The following is a 25,546-nucleotide window of genomic DNA, read 5'->3' as shown; positions in this document are numbered from 1 at the left end:
ATCAACCAGGATTTTGGGGAAATCCAATCCTGCCTTTTGTATATTTGAGGGAAAGGAAATGGATGGAATTCTTTTCAGAATGTTGAAGGATGAAATACTGTCATCGCTGTGTCATAGCCAGGGCAAGTTTGACATACATTTTTTAACAGCTATGAATTTCAGCTGTTGGTCACAGACAGAACTCATGTTTTATGCTTTAACATTGTAGATTCAAAAGTCAGCTGCGGCTTTTTTTTTACAGTAGTATAAAAATACCTAGCAGACACTCATAGACCATAGAATTGCACTGAACTAACAATGTATCTACTGTAGTTACCATCATTGTTTGTGACTGAGCTTATTTATTAAAACCGATAACAAACTGTGAAAATATGACATTTGACAATGTCACAAAGAAGGATGGGAAATAACTAAATGTACAACTGTAGCATTGATTGCATTCACTTTCGAAAGATTACATTTGGGTTTGGACAAAATATGCCTCTGTTAAATAAATCAGTTTTAATCACTATTTAAAGGACTAAATAAAAAATCAATGTTCCACAACATTTCTGGTTAGTTGAGTATTTTCCTTGCTGGCTTCAGTTTATTATTATTACCAAATAAAAAATCAATTGTGATCATGGTCTGCGAAAGGCGCTTTATAAATAGCAATTACTTACTTACACTTTTCAGGAAGAGTTCATTAGAAAACAAGGAGCACATGAATTACGTGGATCCACAAATCTTCGGAATCTTTAGTCGTTCTCTGTGGGAGACCAACTTGACCTTGACCAAGTTTGGTTACACTGTTCCATTGAGGTATTGATTGTACAGCGAAAACATCTTTGATTGTCAATGACCGGCTTTTCCGGTTCTGTAGTTTTGAAGTAATTCTTGGCATCATGGATCTTCTGAGCAAATACCACCTGTTGACAAGGTCGTAAACACTGACCCAGGCAGATCACCGGATGAAACTACAAGAACAGCAAAACAAAACTTTATTTTTTAAGAACTCGACCAGGAAAGACTGTGATGCACCATGAAGCCAGAATCAAGTATCTGTGTTGAGTCACGCACTCAGGTGATGGTTAAAGCACAAACAACATCTGGATGTAAGTAATAAGTTACATTTGAGTCCATGGAATCGACAAACAGATTTCTGGACCGAGAGCCAGAATCTCTGGCGATGACGCATGGCCTGTGTTCAGCAGGTATTTTTTCCATTCATCAAAATACAGTAAGAGTTTTGTTTCGGGTCGACCTGCATCCATCTCCGTCACAATTATAATCGCCGTCATCATTTTATGGACTGAAAACAAACTTGAGAGTAAACAGTGATGGGTAAAGCCAGCAATGAGACCGACGTAGCTTTAGTAATAATCCAAGGCTTATGTCATGGACTGCGGTGCGGCGTGTGAGTAATCATTGGTAAATTACACATGCTGTTGACGAAGCTGCGCTCGTAAAAGAAAACAGGAATGAGAAACACATTTTCTCCAGGGACCACCGCTACAAAACGCCACCCAGAACGCGTCTTTTCAGATTCTCGAAAAACTGTCTGGCTGCAAGTCCCTGCGGTTTCCCTCAGAGCCATCCGAAGCCTCGTCATCAGGAAAACAAGTCGAGTGTGACCCGGCGTGAGACGGCGCTGCCAGTGTTTGTTTCTCGTCTCTGACTTGATGCTGTCACCCAAACTTGGGGCCAAATGAAAGTTTAGTCTCATTTGGGGGCACAGTTTTCCACCGACTCAGCAAAATCAAACGGCATTTGCAGACTTTCAATTCGGGAGTTTTTCTTGATCCATTCATCAACTGAAGTTGAGCTGCTGGCTTTGTTGTTGAGCTGGACGCCCACACGTTGAAGTAGGAGAATAATGAGTGTAATTTTAAAGAACTACAGAGTACAGACATCTTCTTGATTAAGAGCACATTGTTATCGAGGGTGGGGGATCTGGAGAATGAGTGGAAGCTGCATGGGAAAAAACAGGCAGTAGATTGTGTCACAGCTTTCACTTATGCTAAATATTTAGAGTCACTGTTGATACCGAGCGATGCTTCACAGTTTGACGCCCACATCAGTCAGCTTCCAGCAACAACAATGCTTGTGTTTAAGCTATAATTATCTGAATAAGATAATAAAGGGACTTGTTTTCGAAGAATAATGGAGCAGCTTTTCCAATCAGTGTGGACGCCACAAGAAAATAGGTTTATGTTTTGTGATTTACCTCTTAGATTTCACCCTGCTGCTCCTCACTGAAGATAGTCCAAGTGTTTAGAGTGCGCACAAATTCTGTGCTGGGAGGAACTTCGGTCCACACAAAGATGTCACTGAAACCAGACATTTTCAACACCTGGTTCTACAAAGAATACAATCTAAAACACAGCCTTAACATCCTTATCTTTACGACTGAATCACAACTTCTAGAAGACGATGATCTCACAGCCAGCCATGCCTCTCTAATACAACTTTGGTTATACCAATTATATTTTGTCTAAAACGTCATGTCGAGACTCTTAAGACTTCCTTTCATTCAACATCTAATGTTCGCAATGGTCTGCATTTCGTTTTGCACATTCCTTGAGAAAAAATAAATCTATTATGCCCTCACAAACTGACCTTGGAATGTCTCTGATATCCACCCTTGAGGTCCATGATGATCCTGGATATCCCTGCACAACTCTGCCTTTAGGGTGCCCCTAAGAAATAAATCTTGGGGGCTAAGAACTGGGCAGTGAGGTGTACTTGTAAAGGTTGTGTAACTGTTAGGAAATGCACAGAACTAAATAAAGGCCATCTCGACAGACAGGTCAGAGGATCATCTTTAGTCAAGGGGACTGAGAATTGTGTTGAAGAAAGAGCTGAGCTAAAAGACAAAAATCTCAACCTAACGGTAGATTTCTATTCATTTATGTTCACTAGTTTTTTGTAGTGAGGGAAGGAACAAGAGAGAAAAGTTGGGGCAACATAAGAGGAAGAAAGTGGACTAATAAATAGTCAGCAAATGAATGATATTTTATCAGAACAATTCCTGAATTATTTCATCCATCATTTAGATAAAGGTATCATTTTCATCACATCACATCCAGATGTTACAGCAACATGCAGGTGTTTCACTCCGAATTATATGAAAACATTCATTGGCAGACGAAGTGACACAACAACTGCTGTCAATTATAAAAAACTCAAAACTCAGTTCAAGCTAAACGTCGATCTGCCAGGCGGGTCATTAGCAAGGCACCTTACCGGTGAAGGGCTGTTCTGGGTTCATTAGACGTGGACAAGAGTGGTCACGGTGTTGGGTTTAGCCAGAAGACGAAGGGGAGAAGCAGCTCTGGTTCTGATCGTAGCAGCTGCCGTCTGGCTCGAATCTGCTCGTGATCCAACCCTCTATTGTTCTGCGTCAGATTAAATTTGGTACATCAACATTCTAGCACACACAGATGCTTCGCCAGAAGACAGGCGAGTCACTCAGATGATTACGTACAGATGACTTTAGTTGTGGTACATAGAGTGATGTTCAACAAGTTAGCCTTTGAAACTAAAAGCCCTGGCGCCAAATTCATCAAACCATGTTATTTAATGTCGCTACCAAGAGATTTAAATAGTTAAATAGTATCAAAATTAAAATGTAAATCCAGATTAATTAAAACATTTACCTTTTAATCTCAGTTCAGTATTTTCTCAAAATATTTAAATGATTTAAAACAAATAAATTAAATCGCACAGGAGAAGAATCAACGGAATTGAAAGTACACGCCAGATAGAATTAACATTTTTAGTTGTTTTTTTCCTTAAATAAAATAATATAAATAAAGCAATGTTTACTAAAAAATATTTTTTAACTTAAGGTAAACATATTAAAAAGGTGTTTATATTTATAACAACACAAATGTGAAGTTACAAATATATAATGGAAAAAATAAATGAAAAGGGCAGGATGAGTTGCATCCTTTGCAAAGAACATAAAACCATTGCCATGTGTAAATAAAAAAAATGGAATCACATGTAAAAAAAAAAAATTGAGAAGAAATTTGAAAAAAAGAAAAAGTTTGCTAAAACTACTTTCCAATGGATGAAAAAGCGTCATATTTTTCCTATTGTATTTTTTTGACGTTGTATTTCTTGCCATCTGGTGGCCGATCGTGTATCTTCACAGAATGTAGTGTATTTAGGTAGTGATGGTCTGATGAAGCTTCATGAAGCAGTGTCATGTTGTTTAGAGGTCAGTAGGTGGCGCCGTCAGTTTAAATATGATGTGACATTTTATAAGAACAATTGTTCAAAACAAAGGAAAATAGTAGAGACCGCCATCTAGTGGACTCTGAAAATAATGACACTGCTTCATGAAGCTTCATCAGACCAGCACTGATTTTAAGGTGATGTTCTGTCAGAGGGCCGCACTGTTTTCCATGATCTCTTTAAAATAAAAAACTGCTTTTGCAGAAATTAATTACATTGCTTGTAATCACAATATTACTAAATAACATAATCCAATGAAAAGCCAAATCAGCTGTTTTAATTGGTTGCCGTGATCCAATTAAATCGTTTAGTACTCGACTTTATGTCACAGAAAGCAGTGCATTGGTTCATTTTCTAAGCTGTTCTTTCACGAAGACCCTTGACTGTGTCACATCAATAAAGTTGTAAATTAACTTAGATTCACAAAATCAATATTATTATGAAGTCAAGTGCAACAGATAAAACACTAAAACGGAAACAGCTTTTTTCAAGGATGTTAAATATCTAAATGTTTGGATTGGTTTTTTCTTTACTCAATATGGATGAGCAGTGGTTCCACCTTCGGTCCCTTCTGAACACTTGAGCCGCTATCTCTAGTCCGAAGTCCATATTGAAGAACAGTTTGAAGTATCTTCACATGGATTGGGTTTAAAAAAACTCATTATCCGTCCTCCAGTCAATCAACTTTCCCACACGAGAACAATGGTACCAGAGGAGCACACGAACAAAAAATACTTTTTCATGTCAAGTTTCCATTAACTTCTGAAGTTTCCCTTTTTTTAACCAATTTGTGAAGAAGTGATTTCCTTTTTAAATCTTCCCTGCGGCGTGTGATGAGAAACACACAGCGGCGGATCTGCTGTCATCCAGACTGACGCGTCTGGGGAAGTGACGAGTGGATGACTCAGGAAGAGAAGCTGCTTGTCTGTCTGGAGATAAAGCGTGTTTCAATTTTTTTCTGTTCCGCAGCCCGACACTTTCAGAGGAGAGTCAAGCAGAGCTGCAGCTTATTAGAGACTTAATTGACAAAAGTGAGACGATTCGAGGACAGTGGTCAAGTCTGGTGGAGAGAGATGTGAGATCATCCGTCACAGACAGATTCCCATGAGGCTCTGGTTGTAGCGCCCCCAACTGCCCCTCCTCCCTCTCACAGTAATCTGACGCACATGTGTTTTCAATGATGCGGCCGTGTAATATCAGATGGTGTCGTCTTCAAAGATGTGAGGTGTGCTAGTTTTTCCTCCTTTGAATCCTAAAAAAACACACCAGAACTAACCCGTGCTGCTCTCTGTGTGGGAACCAGGGGATCTTTCGGGGGTCCAGAGGTCCGAGTTCAGTTTTGGTTTACGATTAGAAAGAAAATACAACTAATAGAATAAATCATTTTCTCTTTTTATTAAAACAAGACAAACCTTTTTCCGATGAGCTTTATAAAAACGCAGTGCACAATTACCATCTATGATGCAACCTTTCAAGAATTGTTTTGTTGCAAAGCTAATGCTAAGTCAATTGACCAGGAATTAAACTCAAGCTGCACTTTTTTGTAGCAATGTAGCCAAAAGACAACGAAATGACTATGAAGGTTTAGCTATCAATGTTTAATGATATAAACATCACGTTTAGTTGAAACAATAGCATTAAAGTTGATTCATTCAAATAGTGCTTTGGCATGTTTTTTAAATATATGTTTATTCTTAAATCTTAAAGGACACAGCAGTGATTCGCAGCCATACAAGTACTTGATAAATCCTTCCTACAATTAGTTTATTGTTGAGAAACCAATGATGAGGGAAACATGAACATAACAAACAAACACTTTCATTTCAGTGTGGTAAAGGAAATACACATGGGTTCATTCAGAATCCAAATATTTACAAATAGATACAAGTTCAACGAAGAAGCATCTAAGATTGCTTGTGTCCATAGTACAGCTCACAACATAAAGGCACAACAAGAGGAAAACAAATTCAGAAAAACTGATAAACAAACGCTTGTCTGAAAACACACACACACACACACTGAATCACACAACAAAAAGCAGGTCCAGGCACTTCGTGAAATACCGAAGATAAAGATAAACGAAAAATAAGTAAGTAAGTAGTAATATTAAAAGATAACAGGAGAAGAATTGGCGTGGGGTTATATACAATTTACGTTACAATCTGACGCCTGTTGCTGGGGAAGAGGTGGCTTTAAACTGTCGGGTTAATTAGTTGTGGACTTGCGGCGCAGCAACAGGGGCAGTACTTTATCAAACTCAAAAATCAAAATAAAAGAATGGCACGAGACAAGACACTCATCCGAGCTTAGATTTAGAAATAAGCCTGACTTTGGTGCACCTCAATAGTCCTCAGTGAGATCTCAAAGTGGTTCCTTGAACAAAAGAGTTGACATCGTTACGAGGCTCCTGCCCAACCTTCGTTGTAAACAAATTGTCAAGGATAAAAGAAAATCCGTTTTTTTTTTAGATTTAAATTTATATAATTATATATTGTCTGGCCAGAACAAACACTGCCTCACAAGCTGAATTGAAATACATATTTTTGTTTTCTTTCTTTGTCCCATTAGAGTCAAACGCTTGTGTCCGCTCCGTCTAATGCTCTCTCTGCGGTTCCCATCATGCTTGACATGTTCCCGAAACCACAAAAGTTTCAGTTAACTGGAAAAACAACATGGAACTGGAACCTCGACTTACAAGCCAGACAAAAATAGAAGCCAATTTAGGGGGCAGAACTTTATTTGGAAACCTAAAAATAGTTGCAGCATTTGTGACATAACCGCTTCAAAAAAGTGCATCGATGCTAATTGTGGAAACGTTAATGAAGTGTGTAAACATCAGCGCCTCAATTATGATGAGTCGGCAGGAAGTGATCTGGTGATTATGGAAATCAGTAAAGGTTGTCGAAAGGCTTTGGAGATTTACAAATGAGAGCAAGAGAGTGAGCGAAAAACAATGTTTGAAATAAGAAGGTGGGCAACTCCAGATGTGTTGAAGGAGAGATTCCTGAGAAACTTCTGTGCTTTGAGATGTGTTTGTCGAACAGCGCCAGGAGATTCCTTTCGATAATTCAATATGGATCACATTTCAACGTGGAACTGCTTTCACAGATTTGTCAATTTGATTTGTGGCTAATTCGCGCTCAACATTATATTTCATATTTGCACTTCACATGAGGTTTGGCAGCGGCAAGCGTTTGTAATGTAGTTATTGGCTCAATCCGGAGCTGAAGTTTATTCAGATGTAGTCGATATTTCGGGTCCTGCCAGCCGAAGGTCTGCCGCTCTCGATAGCGGTGCCTAGAACAAACAGAGAAGCGGAGCACATGAATACCTGCTGAGTGCTGCCAAACACGATCTGGACCACAGGAGAGGCTGCCCGGGCCGCCGAGGTGCCCACAATCCTCCGCTCCGTCTCCGAACAAAGACTTCATTCTGCATGTAAATCCCAAAAACCTTGGATTTGTTTGCATCAATTAGCGCTGAGGATTGAAGGGAAAGTGGGTCGGTGCTGAACAAAGAGTGACATTAGGGCAAACACTTCTGTGTGCTGATTATGCAACTTAGCTTCAGGGATGATTTCAGGTCCTTAGTTCAGATGCTGGAAGCTACACGGAGTCATACATCCGTGTTATGCTAATTGAGTCGACACAAATGTGAAAAGGCTAGAGATAGTTTGAAGCTGACATCCAGTTTAATTTTTTTAAACTTTTCTCCACTACATTCTGTTTTAACTGGGTATATTAGACACACTGATTTCATCCCTCTTTCCTACATATTTTTGCAAGGTTTAACTCTATTCTATCCATTTTTTATGTATATTTTTATGTTTAACCGTTTTTTGACCGTGCTGTTGTGACAAATCAAATGTCCTCACTCTGGTAAGGATAAAGGAATATCTTATTTTATTCATACACTATGAGTGGATGCATTTAGACTTGAACATTTTTTCATTTGTTAATAAATTATGATGATCATCATCATAGTCCATTCAATTACTGCAAGGTCGATGAAGAGTTGAGTGGTTAAATTAGAAACGTGGTTGTCACAGATGATATCACAGATGACATTGCATTTATAATTGTGGATGGTAAATCCAGTACACAGGTTAAAGAAGAACATAACTTGTCTAATACTTTTTTTGTTTGTTTACCAATTTAGTCCCAAACACGATAAAAACACTATAAATTCAGGTAGGTGTCACTGATCTTAGACTATAGCATTTAAAATACATCTAAACATAAGGAAATTACAGAAAAAAAAGGTGGATTATCACCAAAGATAGGAAATGCTTAACATTAAAAATATTCTTTTTAAAGTTGACCAAGTAAGTAAAATATCCCAGCACCAAAATATTGCCCCAAAATTTTACCTACAGAAAATATTCAATAAGCTAATAAAAAACAAAAGTATCATATATAATTGCTATACTTTCATGTTATCTCTATAATTGGAACTTGCTTCCACAATACACAGCAAGGAAGAAAGAAAGTGTGGCAATTCTCTCTTCACGAAGACAAATCTTTCAGATAAGAACCAAAATTCATCATCTGTCCTTCATTATCAGCATTTTCAAGAGGGACAAATATCGATAATCGCATAACCACCTTACCATACGTGTTCTATTCAACAGTTTTCAAAAAACTCTTCGTTGATACAATTGATATAAAAACCGGTCTTAAACCAACTTGTTTTGTTGCTACCAACAAAGGTTCTGATTATTTTCTCTCGACTTTCATTGTCTGTGTTGCGTGTCAGGAGGTTGAGACCAGTCGTTCATGTATCAACCTTCTTTTAAACGGTTCTTTTCAACCTCTCATCAGTTTTCTCTCCCAGGACTCGAATTGATTTTTAAAACCGCGTCTTAAACCTCGTACAATTAGCCGTCCTTGCTACATCTGCTACATTCATTTGGCTGCTGCTCCTTCAGGTCTCCCTGCTCTCTTTCAGTCGAGGCACTTGGACAAAAACTCTGACCTTGTGAAGATATCCTTTTGTGCTCTGAGGAAGAGATTCTCAAACTGCTGCCGGCCGTTTGTGTGAAGTGAATCAATAGCCGGGCAGAGAAGTACAAGTGCTACTGAGAGCGTCAAGGTGTCATGCGAACTCTTCTTTCTTTCTTTTCTCTAGTTTTTATAATGCTAGCGATCAATGTTTTCCAGGTTTGTCTGCATAAGAAGAGAGAGAGACAGAGAAGCAGAAAATGGAACAAGCACAGATCCTCTATTCTTCAGCGATTTTATTAGCGTTATGATGATTACCGTATTGATTCCGAATCTCAACGATTAGCATGTAATCCCTCAAGTTCATGGACATTCAATCCCAGATTTAACGCGTACCATCTCGTACTGTTTTCCTCTAATACTTGTTTGAGATACATTGAAGGACTAATCTGACGGATTAAATTCTGCAGCGGATTAATAAACATCAAGTGGTGACGTGAAAGTCCATTTTCTCTTCATTCTGATGTTCTAGGACATTTACATTTTTTCTTTCTACTTCCTTCTAATGGCTTAACAGCCCCTTTAAAAACGGTCTTTAATGTGGCCTCATAGGAGCCTCAGTTATTAGAAAAGTGTCTTAGAATATTGACCTGAAACGAGGTAACAATATTGATTTGGTATTGTTGGAAAGGTTATGAGTCGCTCATACTGTTAACCAGGTTTAAATAAAAACAAAAAGATAGATGATATACACGGTTTGGATATAAAATCCAGCTTCATTTAAAATTGAGGATAATCAAATAAAGGAAAGTAAAGAAGAGAGTGCAGGCAGGGTGGCAACATAATGACATAGTGTATTGGTATTTTCGTGATGTTTAGAGACTCAGAATTCAAAAGTGTCAGAGTTGAAGATACTGAGGTTGTCATGGCACAATAGAAAAGATGACAGAATGTGGAGAAGCTTGACAAAGGTATGTGAAAAAGGGACAATGAAAGAGATCACAACTGGCACTTGTAGGATGATGTTCACTCATCTCGACAGCAAAGCAAATGTTTCTATTTCTGTCTCACACATGAGATACAAAACAATCAGGGTTTTGACGGCACGTCAGCTCCCTGTTGACGTGCTTCAGAGACGCACCAAGGTTGAGTTTGAAGTAGACGTGTCGAGTGTCTACAAGATGATCCTGCTTCATAATTAGAACGAACATCAATTTCAATCTCATTTCCTCCAGAGCACTGGTGATGAGGAGACGAAGATCAAAAAATAAAATACGGTATGTAATAATAGAGATGTATCCCTTAGATGCCAATAGATAGTTGCTTTATTATTAGACACTTAATGTGGTTTATAGTGAGGATTGGATAACTAAATTAAATCATATCAAATTAAAACAAAAAGTATTAAACATTTCTTACACGCAACATATTTAAATGTAAAATCTTTTATAATGGAAAATACCTTAACACCAATTTAATGTTTCTTGATAAACATGCTTTATAAAACATTTCTGGAAAAAGAAAAGTTTAGGTTTAGTACAGATGCAAAAAAAGGTCGAAGTTGACATCATAATGGCAATAAAAAAGAAATTGTATAACTTATCAACTGTTTTTATTAACAAAACATAGCCAACAGTGTATTTTTGGAGCTTAAAATGAAGATAGAAAATATCTGTATTTGCTTCAATGAAACATAGGATGTATTCAGAAACACGTGAAGCAGAAAACAAATAAAATTGTGTCTCTATAACTCGGCAGTGTAAAAGAGCGCCGCCGCGGTGAACACTCCCGGTGGCGAGAAAAAAAGTTATTTTAATTAAAGCTACGACTCACAGCCAGAGCTGGTTCTCCTGCGGTTCTGATGTTTCTCTAGCAAAGGTGGGTTTCTGGAATGCAAGTGGACTTTGGTGTTGACTTATTAGGTGAAGAAGTGAAGGAAAACTTTATATAGAGACTGTGGTCAGGAGCCTGAATCCTTCGCGGAGTTAAGTTATTTTCCTGAAGCCGACTTGGGCTGCGAAGAAATTATGTTCTGCAGTTGTCAGATTCTGACGTGACTCAGCCTTTTCTCTTCTGTGTGTGCAGGTTTAACTAAAGGGTCAAAGTGAAGTCAGCTGCTGGAGGTTTCGGGAAAGCCGTAATGGATCCTCTGCGCCGCGAGGCCTACTGGAACAGAAGGATTATGCTGATGCTGTTTGTGGCCTTGGAGCTGGTGACGATGAACTCACCTGCGGTTCAAGCCACGCTGGATCTACAGCTGGATGAGGAGCAGCCGGCCGGAACCATAGTCGGCGACATAAGCGCGGGGCTTCCTCCGGGCATCACCGCCTCCTTGTACTTCATCTCGGACCACGAGGGCACGGGTGTCGGGACGGACCTTGACATCGACGAGAGCAGCGGGATCATTAAAACGGCCAAGGTTCTGGACAGAGAACTGAGAGATCGATACAACTTTTTTGCCGTGACCATGACAGGAGTGACTGTAGAAGTGACCATCAAGGTGAACGACATAAACGACCACTCCCCGGGTTTTCCGAATAAACGAGCCGCCTTTAGGATCCCAGAACAGACCGCAATCGGGACGCGGTTTCCTCTTGACCCGGCTGTGGACGCCGATAAAGGCCTTCTCACAACACAAGGGTACCTTATCAAGGATGGAAACATTGGCCAGGCTTTCACCCTAGAGACCCGACGGGGCAGTAACGAAGTCCTCTACCTGGACTTGGTGGTCAATTCGATTCTAGACCGGGAAAAAAGATCCACCTACACGTTATCCTTAGAGGCCTTTGATGGCGGTTCTCCGAAAAGGACAGACCAGATGACTTTGGACATAAGTGTGCAAGACATTAATGACAACGCTCCGGTGTTCAATCAGAGCCGCTACCATGCCATCATCACAGAGAACCTCCAGCCCGGCAGCAACATCTTACAGGTGTTTGCTACGGACATGGACGAGGGCGACAATGGAGTCGTGCTGTACGAGATCAACCGCAGACAGAGCGACCCCGACCGCTACTTCGTCATTGACCCTCGCTCTGGTGTGATCACCCTCAATAAACCACTGGACTTTGAAATGAGGAGAGTCCACGAGTTGGTGGTCCAAGCTCAAGACAACGCGACACATCCTGAGGTGACCAACGCCTTTGTGACAATTCACGTCCGGGACTATAACGACAACCAGCCTACCATGACCATCATCTTTCTGAGTGAAGACGGGTCTCCGCGAATCTCTGAGGGAGCACAGCCGGGTCAGTACGTGGCCCGGATCTCAGTCACCGACCCAGATTATGGGGAGTACGCCAACGTCAACGTGTCGCTCGAGGGCGGAGACGGAAAGTTCGGTCTGACGACAAAAGACAACATCATTTATCTCATCTGCGTGGACAGAATCCTGGACAGAGAGGAGCGGGACACTTACGAACTAAGGGTGATGGCGACAGATGCAGGGACCCCTCCGCTCAGAGCTGAGTCTTCCTTCGTGATCCGGGTGACCGACGTGAACGATAACCCTCCTCTGTTCGACCAGCCGGTGTACCGACAGGTCATTCCCGAGCTGGTGTTCCCTGGCAGCTTTGTGCTACAAGTGACTGCAAGAGACAAAGATCAGGGACCCAATGGAGACATCACCTACAGCATCCTACACAACAAAGGGGCTTTCTCCAACTGGTTTGGGATTGACGCCATTAACGGGATTATCACAACGTTGTCCCAGCTGGATTACGAAAAGAACCCCAACCCTTCCATCACTGTTTTGGCAACAGACGGCGGGAAACCTCCACTGTCCTCCACAGCAGTGGTCAACATCGTACTTCAGGATATAAACGATAACGAGCCGGTTTTCCAGAAGAACTTCTACAACGTGTCCATCAAGGAGAACACCGCGCCAGGGACCTGCGTTCTCGAGGTAGGACGTTTCTGTTTAGCTGAGGTTGACTGATAACGCAAATACACACTTTCACTCTGAGCTCATCCTGGAATCTGAACTCAGCCTAGAGGGCAAAATAGGAAGTTATTTAAAGTTACTCCTTTAAGTTGTTGAGCATTCTTGTCGAATATGTAATGTTGGTGCAACAGAAGGTAAGAATTTAATATACTCACTGAAGAATTGAAAATGACTCTGTTGTAATATCTATTTTCTCTCATAAAGTTTTAGATTAAGTTTATACATCAGATTTTTACAATTTTCCTCTATAAACCTTTGGTTTTTCAAATTTCGTTTTAAAGGTATTAAAAAAAACATCCTTATTCAACACTCCTCAATGTAGTATAATATAAAAAGTATAATTATACCTGAAATAGTTTAGTTTCCTAATATTGTCTTGCTTTAATGAAAGTTGAAAATCAAAGTTATTCTTATTGGAAAATGTTACCAACCAAGGGTAACAGATAAACATAATTGTTGGCGTTAATTCCTATTAAGTGGATTGTGAGTGAAATTATAGATTTAAAAAATCCATTGTTTAACATATTATGCCATTTAAAAAATATATATAAATCATTTATCATAATAATTTTGCTTAAAAAAACTATTAAACTCTAAGTGTAATATTTTTTCTAATCATTTCTCTTCTATTGGTTCTTGCTTGTTTCTTTGAATGTAACAAAACAATTTGTGACGATTGTGATCATCCATAATTCATGTTCACACTTAGTTTTATGCAATTTTAGGAACATTACTTTTGGGGAACGAACTTATTTAACAAGTAAATTCATACCATTTGTTTACATTTTTAACATCTTATAATATAGTGGATCACAGCAGTGAAGCATCATCAAGAAGAGATTATTTTTCTAGACGTTTTTTTCCAACATATGTGCGAGCGAGGCTCTCACAACATTTCTCAGTATCTATTCTGGACCTATTATGTATTCAAATTCTGACATTTCCTGCAGATGTATTTAGTTACATTTGATTGATTTTATAAATACGCACATTCACACTGACCTCATCCAGGAATCTGGACCTGGCCTCGTGGGACAAACAAGAACTTGATGAGTTAAAGAGGAATTCATCAGAGTCCGTCGATCCCTCCTCGGGAAAATTTGTGATACAGGGCTGCATTAGACCGGATTTACCTGCACCAAGATGACCTGATTATTGGCTGTCCTCCTTTTCACCTCTCAAAGGGTTTCCAGGGGAACCTAAAAGTACCTCGCCAAACAGGAGGGAGAGACAAATTCAGGGCTTAATCCAAAGATGTCACTTCACTCTCAAAAGGCACCTTAATTAGGCTAGTTGAGCGTGAGAAAAAATGGCTATAGGCGACAAGATGAATTAAGGTTCAGACAAATTACAGCACTCCAGTGACTGCGGGGCGTTCTCTTTTACTCTGGTCTCAAGTTGGACTCAAGCTTTTCTCCCCTTTTATCCACATTCGTGCAACTTCTTTTCTTCACAAGTGGCCGATTTAGTTTGAATGGAGGATAGAGAGACAGAAACGGGCTAACGGGATCCTGGCCCAGCGTTTGGCCTTGATGGGAGGACGAGGAGGAGGAGGACGAGGAGGGGTTCACCACAACGCTTGGCCTGAATGCAGAAATAGCAGCGGGGGAGAGATTATGTGTGAGGTCCGCTCACGATAAATCACATGGAGCAGACCAGGAATCGAAACAAGTGTGATGAGTCGTTTTTTTTTTTTCCGTCTCCTAGCTTCCGCCCCAGCGCACTGTCCAGAATCAAAGACGGGGTTTGGGGGGGTGTGTCGGGTCCTTGGCTGGCCTCTTTTGGACCAGCCTGGACTCTGCTTGGCGAGCCATGTGAGAACAGACTGCTCTGACTCGGGGTGCCAGATACAATCCAAACAGCTCAGCGAGACGTCTGATGGCTGCTTTTCTCTCCATCAATGAAATCCCTCTTTTTCAAAGTGATGATTGATTTCTCTCATTTTTACCGTCAACATTTGTCTTCGGAGGCTTTTTTAAATACTTCTGCTTCAACAATACGACCAACTGTAACGACTGTTGTGTTTTAGTTAATGTCAAGTTAACCCTTGTCCAAACACACGTCAACAAGTCAATAATTAAGATAAACTCTCATGGTACAATAACATAAAAGAGAAATCATATAATTATGTATATTTTTACTTTATATATATATATTAAAAATCAGTCAATGTGTGAACATTTTGCTTTAACTTCTAGTTATGTGGGTTGTATAGTTTTACTACAAAATGGGATTTAAATATATTTATTTGAGTTTTTTTTATCTTGTGAGCCAATGCATTTTTATGAAAGAATATGAAAAGATGAGAAAAATAGTCATATATAACAAAAAGTTAAGGAAGGAATATCAAGGCGAATAAAATGAATAAAATGAATGGAGTGAAAAGTGAGACCTAAAACAAATTAACTATTTAAGTGAAGAGACGTTAATGAAGTACTATATATGAAGTAGTCTTGTGTCTTTTTTGAGATGATGATGGTGTTGATTTTTCATCTAGATTTGCCGCCAGAGACATGACGTATCGTGGTCGATAACGCTAACCCTTTCACTCTTGGACTGTAGCTTGTGTGCTAACTAATGTCTTATAGATTTGTTCTGGTCATCGCCAGCAGGGAGACTATTTAACCCTTGATCTTGACCCATCGATTGACTCGCTTAGCTTAGCCATGGTGCTAAGAACTGAAGCTTACAGCATCTTGTGAGTCACTATCATCTATTTCAGATGCCTGTCATATATGAGTTTGCTTATTTATCCTGCTTGTGCTCGTCTAAGTCAGCAAGAGAGTCGTATATCCAAATACTAGGGGGATTGTTTTGTCTTTGTCCTGGAGCAGCGGGACAGCAGCTCATCATTATTCCACGGTGGACTCTTTCTTCGCCACATCAGTCGGATGACAGATGATTTTATGAAAAGTTACATCGTGATTGAATATGTGACTTTAAAAAAACATGCCGAAGTTGATGAACTACATCAGTAAGAAAATAGGTCATCTTAAGACGGGTAATCAAACAATAACTCTGCTCCAAACCACAAGCTTCTTTCATGATCTATGACAAATTCCTTTCCTCCATTATTTATCTTTATACCGTGTCCCTATCCGGAGAAGTATATCCACTGTGAGCTGATGTTCTAAAAGAATGAAATAGAATATTTCTTCTAATGATTCATTTCAATATTTTTGAAACAGAAATGACTGCTTATGAATCAGTGTGTTGCAGAGAAGCTATAAAACTTTACTAGACCTTCATAAAAACCTCACAAAGGCCATATTTTTGGTCGTGAATCGGTGCCGGAGCTGCGATTTGAGGTTCCATTTCTGAGCTGCAAGGCTACAGAAGTCTAATAGAGCACACTTTAAACACAGTAATGCAGAGTTTTCTGTTTAAAAACTGAGGCCCTTGAAGGCAGATATCATCCCCACCTTTGCAAACTTTACTTACATTAACCATGAATCACACATATAACTTCTAAAGTCATTCTATTGCTCAAAATGTTTTACATTTGTTGATATTTGTTGGTCACAATATGCAACAACCTGTTTATGACCACAATTATACACCAAAACAAATCAATTTACATTTTAAATATCTTACTATTGGCAGTAATGAAAGTGTCCTTGTGTCTGTTGCGGAGGTTGTGTTGGCTCCACTGAACAGGGGGTTGGGAGGGGGGTCTCCGGGCAGCTGAAGAGGAAATGAGGCCTGACAAGCACTGGCGTGAGTGACACCAGAAAGGGGTGTGCTTCCTCGTCCGTCGGTCAGTCCGCACTTCTCCTTACTCTTATCTGATTTCACTTCATTCCCCATTATCCGGGTGTGAGGCGGTTCAGCAACAAATATACACGGCAACCCCCAGATTTTGCGGGGGGAAACAGAAAGAGCCGTTTGTCATCGTAGCAACACGAGACGCTCGCTGATTGCCTCGAGTGATCTTCACAGATTCCTGTCTGGACACTGAAATCTGAACTTGTTGCGACCAAGCTTCCTGTCTCCTGCCCGACACATCGCTCCGACGACTACTTGACGACCACTTTTTTTTGTTTTGCAATTCCTCGCACACGCTTTCATCCGCATCTTTAAAAGCAAACCCGTTCCAGGGCCCCTCTGTAAATGCCACTCGGAAACTCTCTCCATCCCTGACAACATAAAAGCATTCGGCCCGTGGGGGGAAAACATTGGTAATTGCCCTGCAGAGGGAAACGCATGGGCGACCGGGAGCCGCTTTCTTTCAAGCTTGTCCTGAACAGGCTGCAGCGCCTGCAACACAGACTCTAATAAAGCAGATTTCATTACATTGTTCTCTGGAGGGCTGCGCGGCAACATCCCTCTAATATTTTTAATCCAAAGTCCTGAGACAGTCCACATACTCTGTGGACTTTTGCTGTTTTTCTGCTTAACCAGAGAGTTTAGTGCCACGAGTTTTTCTCTCGGCATCCCGACTCCGCTTTTCCTAATATTGAAGTTGCCATCCGTGAAATCAGTTCTTCTTATCGTTTGTTGAACGCCATCTACGCCGGCCATAGAGTTAGTGCAGCATCTTGAAAATGTGTGGGACGAGGGGGAAGAAACTGCCACTTGCAGCTTAGAGACAAAGCTAGACATGTATATCTTAAGCTTCTCCTTGTCTTTCTATTTGATTTCTTTTTGAGATCATAGTTTTAGGGGAAAAAAAGTACAAATATATTTTGATTTAAAAGGCATTTATTTGTTGAAAAATGACTCGGCATCAGAAGTGGGATAACATGTAAAACAAGGTTATATCTTGGAGTGCATGTCAACAAAATTCTATTTAGCAAAGATGAGAAAACATATTTAAACCTTTGGATTGTCACAAAACGTGGCGTCATAAGTAGTATTGTAACCGAAGTGTGAGAAGAGAAAGGTTGTATAAATGTGACAAACCAAGGTTTCAAGTTCAAAGAATAAACGATAAAAGATAAGTAAAAAGGTCACTAACATTTATACCTAGCGTCACAAGTAGGATGTTAACCAAGGGATGAGGAAATGTGGGTAATCAAAGTTTGTTAGAGACAGTAAAGATTCTCTGAAAATTTGTAATTGACTATTTTATGACTTGGTATCATCAGTTTAATCCAGTGTGAAAGAATGGAGAATTGATTGATGCACTAATTTAATAATTCCTAAGGATTATATAATGTAAAAGCCTTAGTTTGGATTGAGAAGTACCAAATTGATATTTGGCGTCAGTAGTGGGATCATCATCAAAGAGGTATAGAAATGTGACAGAAGTAAATATCACAAAAAAAGTGTGAAGAAAAGTGACGTCTGAGATGGGTCCAGGAGCTTTGTCATCTACAAAAGACTATCATTAGAGCAGTAGAGAATGTGTTATTTTCCAGTAAGAAGACAGTAGTAACAACCCAGCAACAGATGGCAGTGAAAGCTGAACGAAAGATCCAACAATGATACACAAAAAGCCTTTCTCAGTGTGCAGCTGCCACCTCCATTCCAGCCTTGGCAAATGATTTCGGTGAGATGGAGTCGGCGTCAGTCTATTCCAACCAGAAACACCATTTATCACACATTTCCCTGCGGACGAATTTCACTGTTCGAATCTTCTCCAAGATAATTCTAATGATATTCCAGCACTGTTGAAGCCAGCTCTGGATTTCAGTGGAATTGCCATTTAAGTTGGAATATTTATATCCACACCATCCTTCTCCCGCCAGATAATTACTCTGGAGTGTTTTCGACAAACTCACACTCACTTGTCTGTTTTAATAGTCAGCTGGTCCGTCTCCCCGAGGCCGGCCGACTCTGCTTCTTCTCTGGTGTTTTTCCGACTCCCTCGACGGCAGCCAGTGTGGTGGAACCGTTTTAACGGAATGTTAAATTTGATGCTACCGAATGTTTGTGCAAATGAAATGGTTCCTTCATATTCCCGGCTCAGAAAGAGTTACCAATGTTTCAGTTGGGTTCAGTGGCAGGAGTTTGTTGAAACGTTCTTTTTAGCTACTGAATAAATCAGAATGTTGCTTCTATTCATCTACACTCATACAAGATTTTCATTTATGGTTTGGGATGAACACAATAAGCTTTTATTTGAAGTATTAAGTTCAGAAAGTTGATGCTGAATATTCATCGAACTCCTGCATGAATGATTTAAAATACAGTGATGGAGACGAACTTGTGAGACATTCATGAGGTTCCAATGATGTGAAGGAGACCTGGGAAGAAAAGCAGATTTATTATTGACAAAACAAGAATGAGCACGGAGAAAATGATCAAGAGATTAGCTTGATGATTTTAAGAGCGTGTTGTAAATTAAAGAAACACATTTTTGAGTCTAAAAAGAACAAGACATCAGTTTACCGTTATTTATTGAAGGATCATTTTAACATTAAAAAAATACATAAATTCCGAACCAACTCAAGACACAAGTCCCACCTGTTATTCTTGTTTTCATCCGCATTCATTCCTGACTTTCATTTCTGCAGTCGTACACTCATAAAACATTATGTCGTAAACGGTACCGATAGTCTCATGAAGCTTCATGAAGCAGTGTCATTATTTTAAGAGCCCACAAGATGGCGGTCTCTGCACTATTTTCCTTCGTGTTGAACAACTGTTCTAATGAAACATCACATCATTTTTAAACTGATGGCGCCACCTACTGACCTCTAAACAACATGACACTGATTCATGAAGCGTCATCAGACCAGTAAATGGTAATCTTTTTTAATTAAGTGTTAAAACATTTTACTAAATTGACATATGCAGCCTCTGTGCCTGGTGTTTGATACATGTTTTACTTTGTTGTCCAAGTAATGGAGTAGTTGGTGCTAAATTAGTACTGAATTAATTTGGAGCAAACAGTACATTTTATAAAATTTAGGGCCACATAAGAGGAGATAGAGTGCTAGATTGTGGCCCGTGGTGTGTGGTTTGGTATCTGTCTTGACACTCATATGAATTAGAAGTAATCTCATATTAGTCATGCGTAATATTAGTATCAAACTCTATATGATCAGGATGATTTCATGGCATGGATTTGTTCTTGAGTTTGACGCGTGACTAGTGTCAGGGAATACTACAATATAGAAGTGAAGCAGCTGAAGTGAGAGAGATTTATAGAACGGTTTTCATGTTGTCGGAATGTTGGGGTGTAAGAGGAGGACGAATGAGGTTTAGGATGACGAGGACAGCTGCGACTGGAGGATGATCGTGAGGTGAAGGTGCAGGATTTTGTGTGGCGACCCCTTCATGCAAGCGTCAGATGTCGCCGACTTGTCACACGTCGATGAATCATCTGTAATGGGTGTTTGACGGATGTCAGCAGGTTCAAAGATGGAGCTGCGAGCGGCTTCCCGACCGATAAGACCCGACCCTATGTCGCCGCTTCGTTGAAACCAGACTTCAAGGTGACTGTAAAATGAAACCTTTGATGCAAGTGAGAAGCGGGAAAAAGAAGTGTCCGCTCCAGGCGTTTCCTTGGCACATCTGGCGAGCGCGAGGTGTCGAGCTTATATGGGCGTCTCGAGGGGCGACGGGTGTCTGCTGCAGGTGAGCAGAACATGACTCGGCGAGAGGGAAAAGGGAATTAATGAGGCGGAGAGTGTCGTGTGCAGACCCAGTGTGAGAAAAAAGTATATCTTTCATTTGGTGCTGTTTCTTCTCCACACTCCGTTCCCCAAACATACAGATGTAAATCGCTGTGATGCGACCTATGCGTCGCCACAAGGGGAAGAAGGTGAACAATGATGTCACAGAGCGGTGACATTATAGACGAGAATTGAACCGTCATCCTCTGAGCAGCTGTGTCCGGGCTCAGCAGGTCCTCTGTGACCGTCTGTTGCTCTGAAATTTTGTCCTCCGGACGTCTTATCTTTCCCGACTTCCTGTTCACACACTGATCTGTCCGCTCCACTAATCCGGCGACACCGCTGCTCTTCCCTCGCTCGGCCCCCAGGGCGATGATGTGACCGCCAGAGCAGGTAACGGCTGACGCACAAGTTGTTCCGAGCCTCCCCCGAGGAGCCTGAACGCACCGCCGTGTTGGTCCCAGTCGGACCAGAACCGGGATTACTTTATTAACCATGCAACTAAATACTGGAGAGGAACTGACATCACGGTGAAGTCAGACTGCAGGTGTTGAAGAGAGGAAGATGAACAGATCAGAAACAAACATAGCAAGAAAAAAAAGGGCCTGATATTTGATTTTTAAAAATCTTCAATTTTAGTAAGTACTGATAAGATGATAAAAAATGTGATTTAAGCTCATCCTAATGCCCTGCTTATGACTTCTGTTAATTCATTTGAATCGTTTTGTTGTTCATTTCAATTAAATTAAATTAAGTCTTTCAATCTAAACGGACAAGGACACCCTGGAAAGCTGACCAGCCTACCCACAAAATCTAGTACAGTACATCTTTGTACACATTAAGTTCTTGATTTTTTTTAAGTGATTTATTTTTAGTTTATTGTATTTTCTATTTTCATTTAAATATATTTTTTCTTTTGTATTTTTGATAAAATATTTTTGTTTTTTAACAATATTTCAGCTTACTTTCTTAATGTATGATTACACATTTTATCTTTTAGGATTTATTTCCTTTGTTCACTTAAACGTTTATGTATTCCTTATTTTGTAGTTGAAATCCCCACCTTTTTTGTTCATTACTTTTATGTATTTTTACAGATATGAATAAAAGTTGCAACAAATATATGTATTTTCTAATTCTAATTTTTATTAACTTACTTTCACAAACATTTTTTACAAGTCAAATTATTAGTTTTCATTACCTATGCTACAGAATAATAACTATTGTGGGAAAGTTTTGCGGTATTCACTTGCTACTCTATGCCTTTAAAAAAAAAAGTTTTTTAGGAAAAATATGTCTGTTTAAAAAAAAAAGAAAAAAGTTTTACCTTTGTGATTAAACAAGTCTGTGATCAGTAAATAAATGACTCCGCTTTGTACTCGTTTATTCCGAGCGTCGTCGGTGAGTAAAACCAGACTGAGGTCGCTGGCAGAAAGGAGAAACACATTTTTCTTCACAGTCGACTCCTGAATATGGAGACAAATTGCACAGTGGTTAAGATATTTTCGTCTGTTCTTTTCAGGACGGTTGGTTTTTCATGAGGGAAATATACAACATGTTGGCATTCTAGTAATGAACTCCATCATCCCCCCCCACCCGCCAAAAAAAAAAAATTGTTGCTACTAGATCTGGTTTCCTGGTGATTGATATTGGGTAACCTGGCAACTTGTTACTTAGCGTCTGTTTTCTAGTCTGCCGGTTCCTGACCGACAGATGGAGATTGAGCGGGTGATTTACTAAAGGTTTGGAGGAGGAAGGACACCAGACGAGCTTCCTGATGTCCGCCGCCGTCCAGCGATGCCAAGCACCTCGCATGTGCGAAGGGGTGGGGGGGCTGGGGACTTCCATGACAGAAGGGCTGGCAGTGATAGTCCCAGCTACCCAGAGGAGGAAGGATGGACATTAAATGACTGTCTTGGTTCAGAACTGGGGTGTCAAACTCAATCACATGAGCCAAAAAGAACTCTTGCCTGCAGGTCACATTTTTATTAAACAATATATCTTGAACAGTGTGTGCCCAATCCTTTCTTTCAACCTCATATAAACTGTTTTTGGAAGTAATCGTTGACTTATCATCATGAACATTGATCTATGTACTTTGATTTTGAAAAAAACCTTTCGGCGGGCCACATAAAATGACTTGACGGACTGGAATAGAGAGATGAAGATCATATTGGTGTTTTTTAATGGTTATATTATATCTGTTGTGTTGTCTGAGTTGTCTTTCTCATGGAATAACCATTCCATTTTTCTATATCTCATTAGTTTCAAAGGCCAACAGTTGATATTCCTTTACCATGAAAATACTAGCTATTCCTGACGTAGGCGACGTTGTGACATTCAGGGTTGAATTACCTTCCATTTTCTTGTATATTGCATGGCTTTTCTTCGCGTCGCAGTTTGAAACGATCAAGCTGTCTTTGCTAACCATGATCCCATTAGGACGGTGAAAAGCTCTGACTGGGGTTTGGCTCGCCGCGGTGGGAAAAAAGGGGTCAACGACACGCCACACAGAGGCTGCGGTTTTTGTGGACAGATCCGCAGCATGTTTAAATTTGTAAGATCACGTCGTCTTCAGACAGGGAGGCACCCAGATATGATCCCAGTCTGCATGCTCCCCGGTGGTCTCCATGTTTGCCCAGTCAGCAATTAGTGTTTGGTTGTATTTTTCTGTTGGGTTTGCTGTTGTTTTGTTCGCGAGGACTTGCTTTCCTATCAGAGCGCCTAATTTGATCTGGTGCTGCAACGTTTACATTGAGTAAGCCTTTCAATTTGTGTTTAGATTGTCGGCCCGGAGGCGGCGAGGATAGTGCCGGGGCCTCGGTTGTAATTAGCCGGCGGTGGAATGCTGGAGCTCAGACCTCCAGACGTGTGATGTGGTATCAAAGCAGCCGAACAGAAAAACAAGGCACTGGAGCGTTCGTGTTGGTGCAGGCACACTTTTCCCAACGAGGAAATTATCTAATCGCCGCGGCCGGTTCCTTCCAGATCGTGAGCCGGAGAGTCGAGTTCAGAAACTTTTAAAGATGCTCATCAATCTTCCTCCCCCGGAAGGCTCATCCGTCACCTTTTTCAACTAGAAAAAAAGCCTCATTTATATCTGGTGGCTGCTGTGCAGAGAATATTTCGTCCAGGATAAAAGCTTCACACAAAAGTTTGTGTGCCCGACAGCGACTCTGCGACAGACAATCTCTCATTGTTTACCTCGGTTTGACCAGAAATGATTTGCCGTACATTGTGTTGCTGCCTCGGTCACAAAGGCTTATTCTGTCGGCTCCAATGAGGGGCAACGTGGCAGAAATACATCAAGAAGATGTCGCCAGACAACATGTCCGAGATGGTTTGTGAGACCAATCGAGGAAAGTTGCCACTAACTTTTCCAACTTTTGCAAGAGATGGTTGGCATTTAAATGAGGCGGAGGAGAAGTAAATAACTGAAAGCAAAAGTCAGGATCGTGAGCAGAAAGATGAGAGCTGTGGAGTATTTTTCGAGGGTTCCTAAGCAATCAGAAACTCTTTCAGTATCCTGGACACACATTTGTCCTCTACACAAAAGAGATATATGACAAGATAATGACGACCTTTGTCAATCTACAAACTGATGCCATCTTAGTCCTAAAAGACGCACCTAGCAATGTTCAAATACTTCTATAGTGCTCGGCTGTAATGTCCATCTTCTATTTAAGCCTCGACATTAGAAATTGTTACGAAATCAAATTAAACATATCTGAAGTTTTAGCTTTTTTTTTTGCAAAAGCTGCTAAGCTATCTGCCTAAATCTGACACTGATGTGTTTTCATAGGGAAAAACTGATGAGGGAAACTATTTTTTACGGAACAATTCTTCATTTTCTAGGCTTTAATAAAATATTTTTTTTACCGACGAGCACCATATAGATATTTGGATGGTATTTTTGCTCGACCAATCACAGCAGAGTGGGTGTGTTTAGGGTAAACAAGATTTCATCTGCAGAAGAGTAGAGCGTCATTAGTGGGCGGGGCTTAATCACATTTTCTAAAGTAAATATATTTTAATTTAAAGAGAGTTTTGTAAAAACAGACACATATTGATACTGAGTACAATAGAGGTCCAAGATCTATGTAAGAAACACTTATATCAACACATTAGTTGCCTTTTCAGGTTACAATTTATTTGTAATAGCCAGAACATGAAAGTGTAACAGGGTGGTATATCAGAAATTACACTTGAATACATAACTATAATATCAGGTGGTCATTTTTTTATGTGTTTTTAATTTGGATTTGTTCAGTCAGGACTTACCATTTGTAGAAATTGTCCACCTTCTTGTTAAAAATGACTAAAAAGGGAAGAATAATATATATTGTGATTTTCAAACATACATTATATAATGCATTGCGTTTGTAACAGTTCTTATCCTAAAGGTTCTGTATAATAGACTACGGTTGACGCACTAACGATAAGAAAGATTCCACACTATCCCTAATTCAACTCGACTTGAGTGAATATGTGTTGGGAATTATTTGAACAAAATTAACGAGACATGACAGCCGACCAACTCCACCGTCCTAAATCTTCCTCGTCATCTTAGTGAGATATCAGCTGTCGCCCTGAAGCCTTCAGAGGAAATTAATTTCAACTCATCAAAGACTTGTCAGTAGCTCAAAAGTCAAGCTGCATGTTTTCTCTCTGACTCACCCCCCCACCTAAAACGTCCTTGCATCGGGTTCTCTCCACCACCAGTCCAACAGTTGGGTAAATGACTTGTAAACAGGCTGTTTAAGTGTGAAGTCACCCCGCAGCTTCCGCTCCCTATTCAACACATACATTGAGCTGCACTGAATGTTTTTGCTCAAGAGCAGCGGGAGTGTTAGGGGCTCCACAAAAAGGGATATTTTTTC

At 40.2% G+C, this 25,546-nt stretch overlaps 1 protein-coding gene across 1 annotated transcript in view; it reads left to right on the top strand.

The window, feature by feature from the left end:
* The first annotated feature begins 11,207 nt into the window (after positions 1–11,207).
* The window catches only part of LOC148075814 (protocadherin-16-like), a 102,507-nt gene continuing 88,168 nt past the window's right edge, over positions 11,208–25,546 (top strand). The window contains exon 1 of the mRNA XM_087795169.1: positions 11,208–13,065. Within this exon, the coding sequence (XP_087651295.1) occupies positions 11,302–13,065 (1,764 nt within the window). The 5' untranslated portion in view covers positions 11,208–11,301. The remainder of the gene's footprint in view (positions 13,066–25,546) is intronic.

Source organism: Callionymus lyra, chromosome 7 (assembly GCF_982586985.1).
Source record: "Callionymus lyra chromosome 7, fCalLyr1.hap1.1, whole genome shotgun sequence".
In the NCBI taxonomy this organism is placed as follows: Eukaryota; Metazoa; Chordata; class Actinopteri; order Syngnathiformes; family Callionymidae; genus Callionymus; species Callionymus lyra.
The sequence above is the reverse complement of the archived record's forward strand: the minus strand, read 5'-3'. Positions and strand labels throughout refer to the sequence as shown.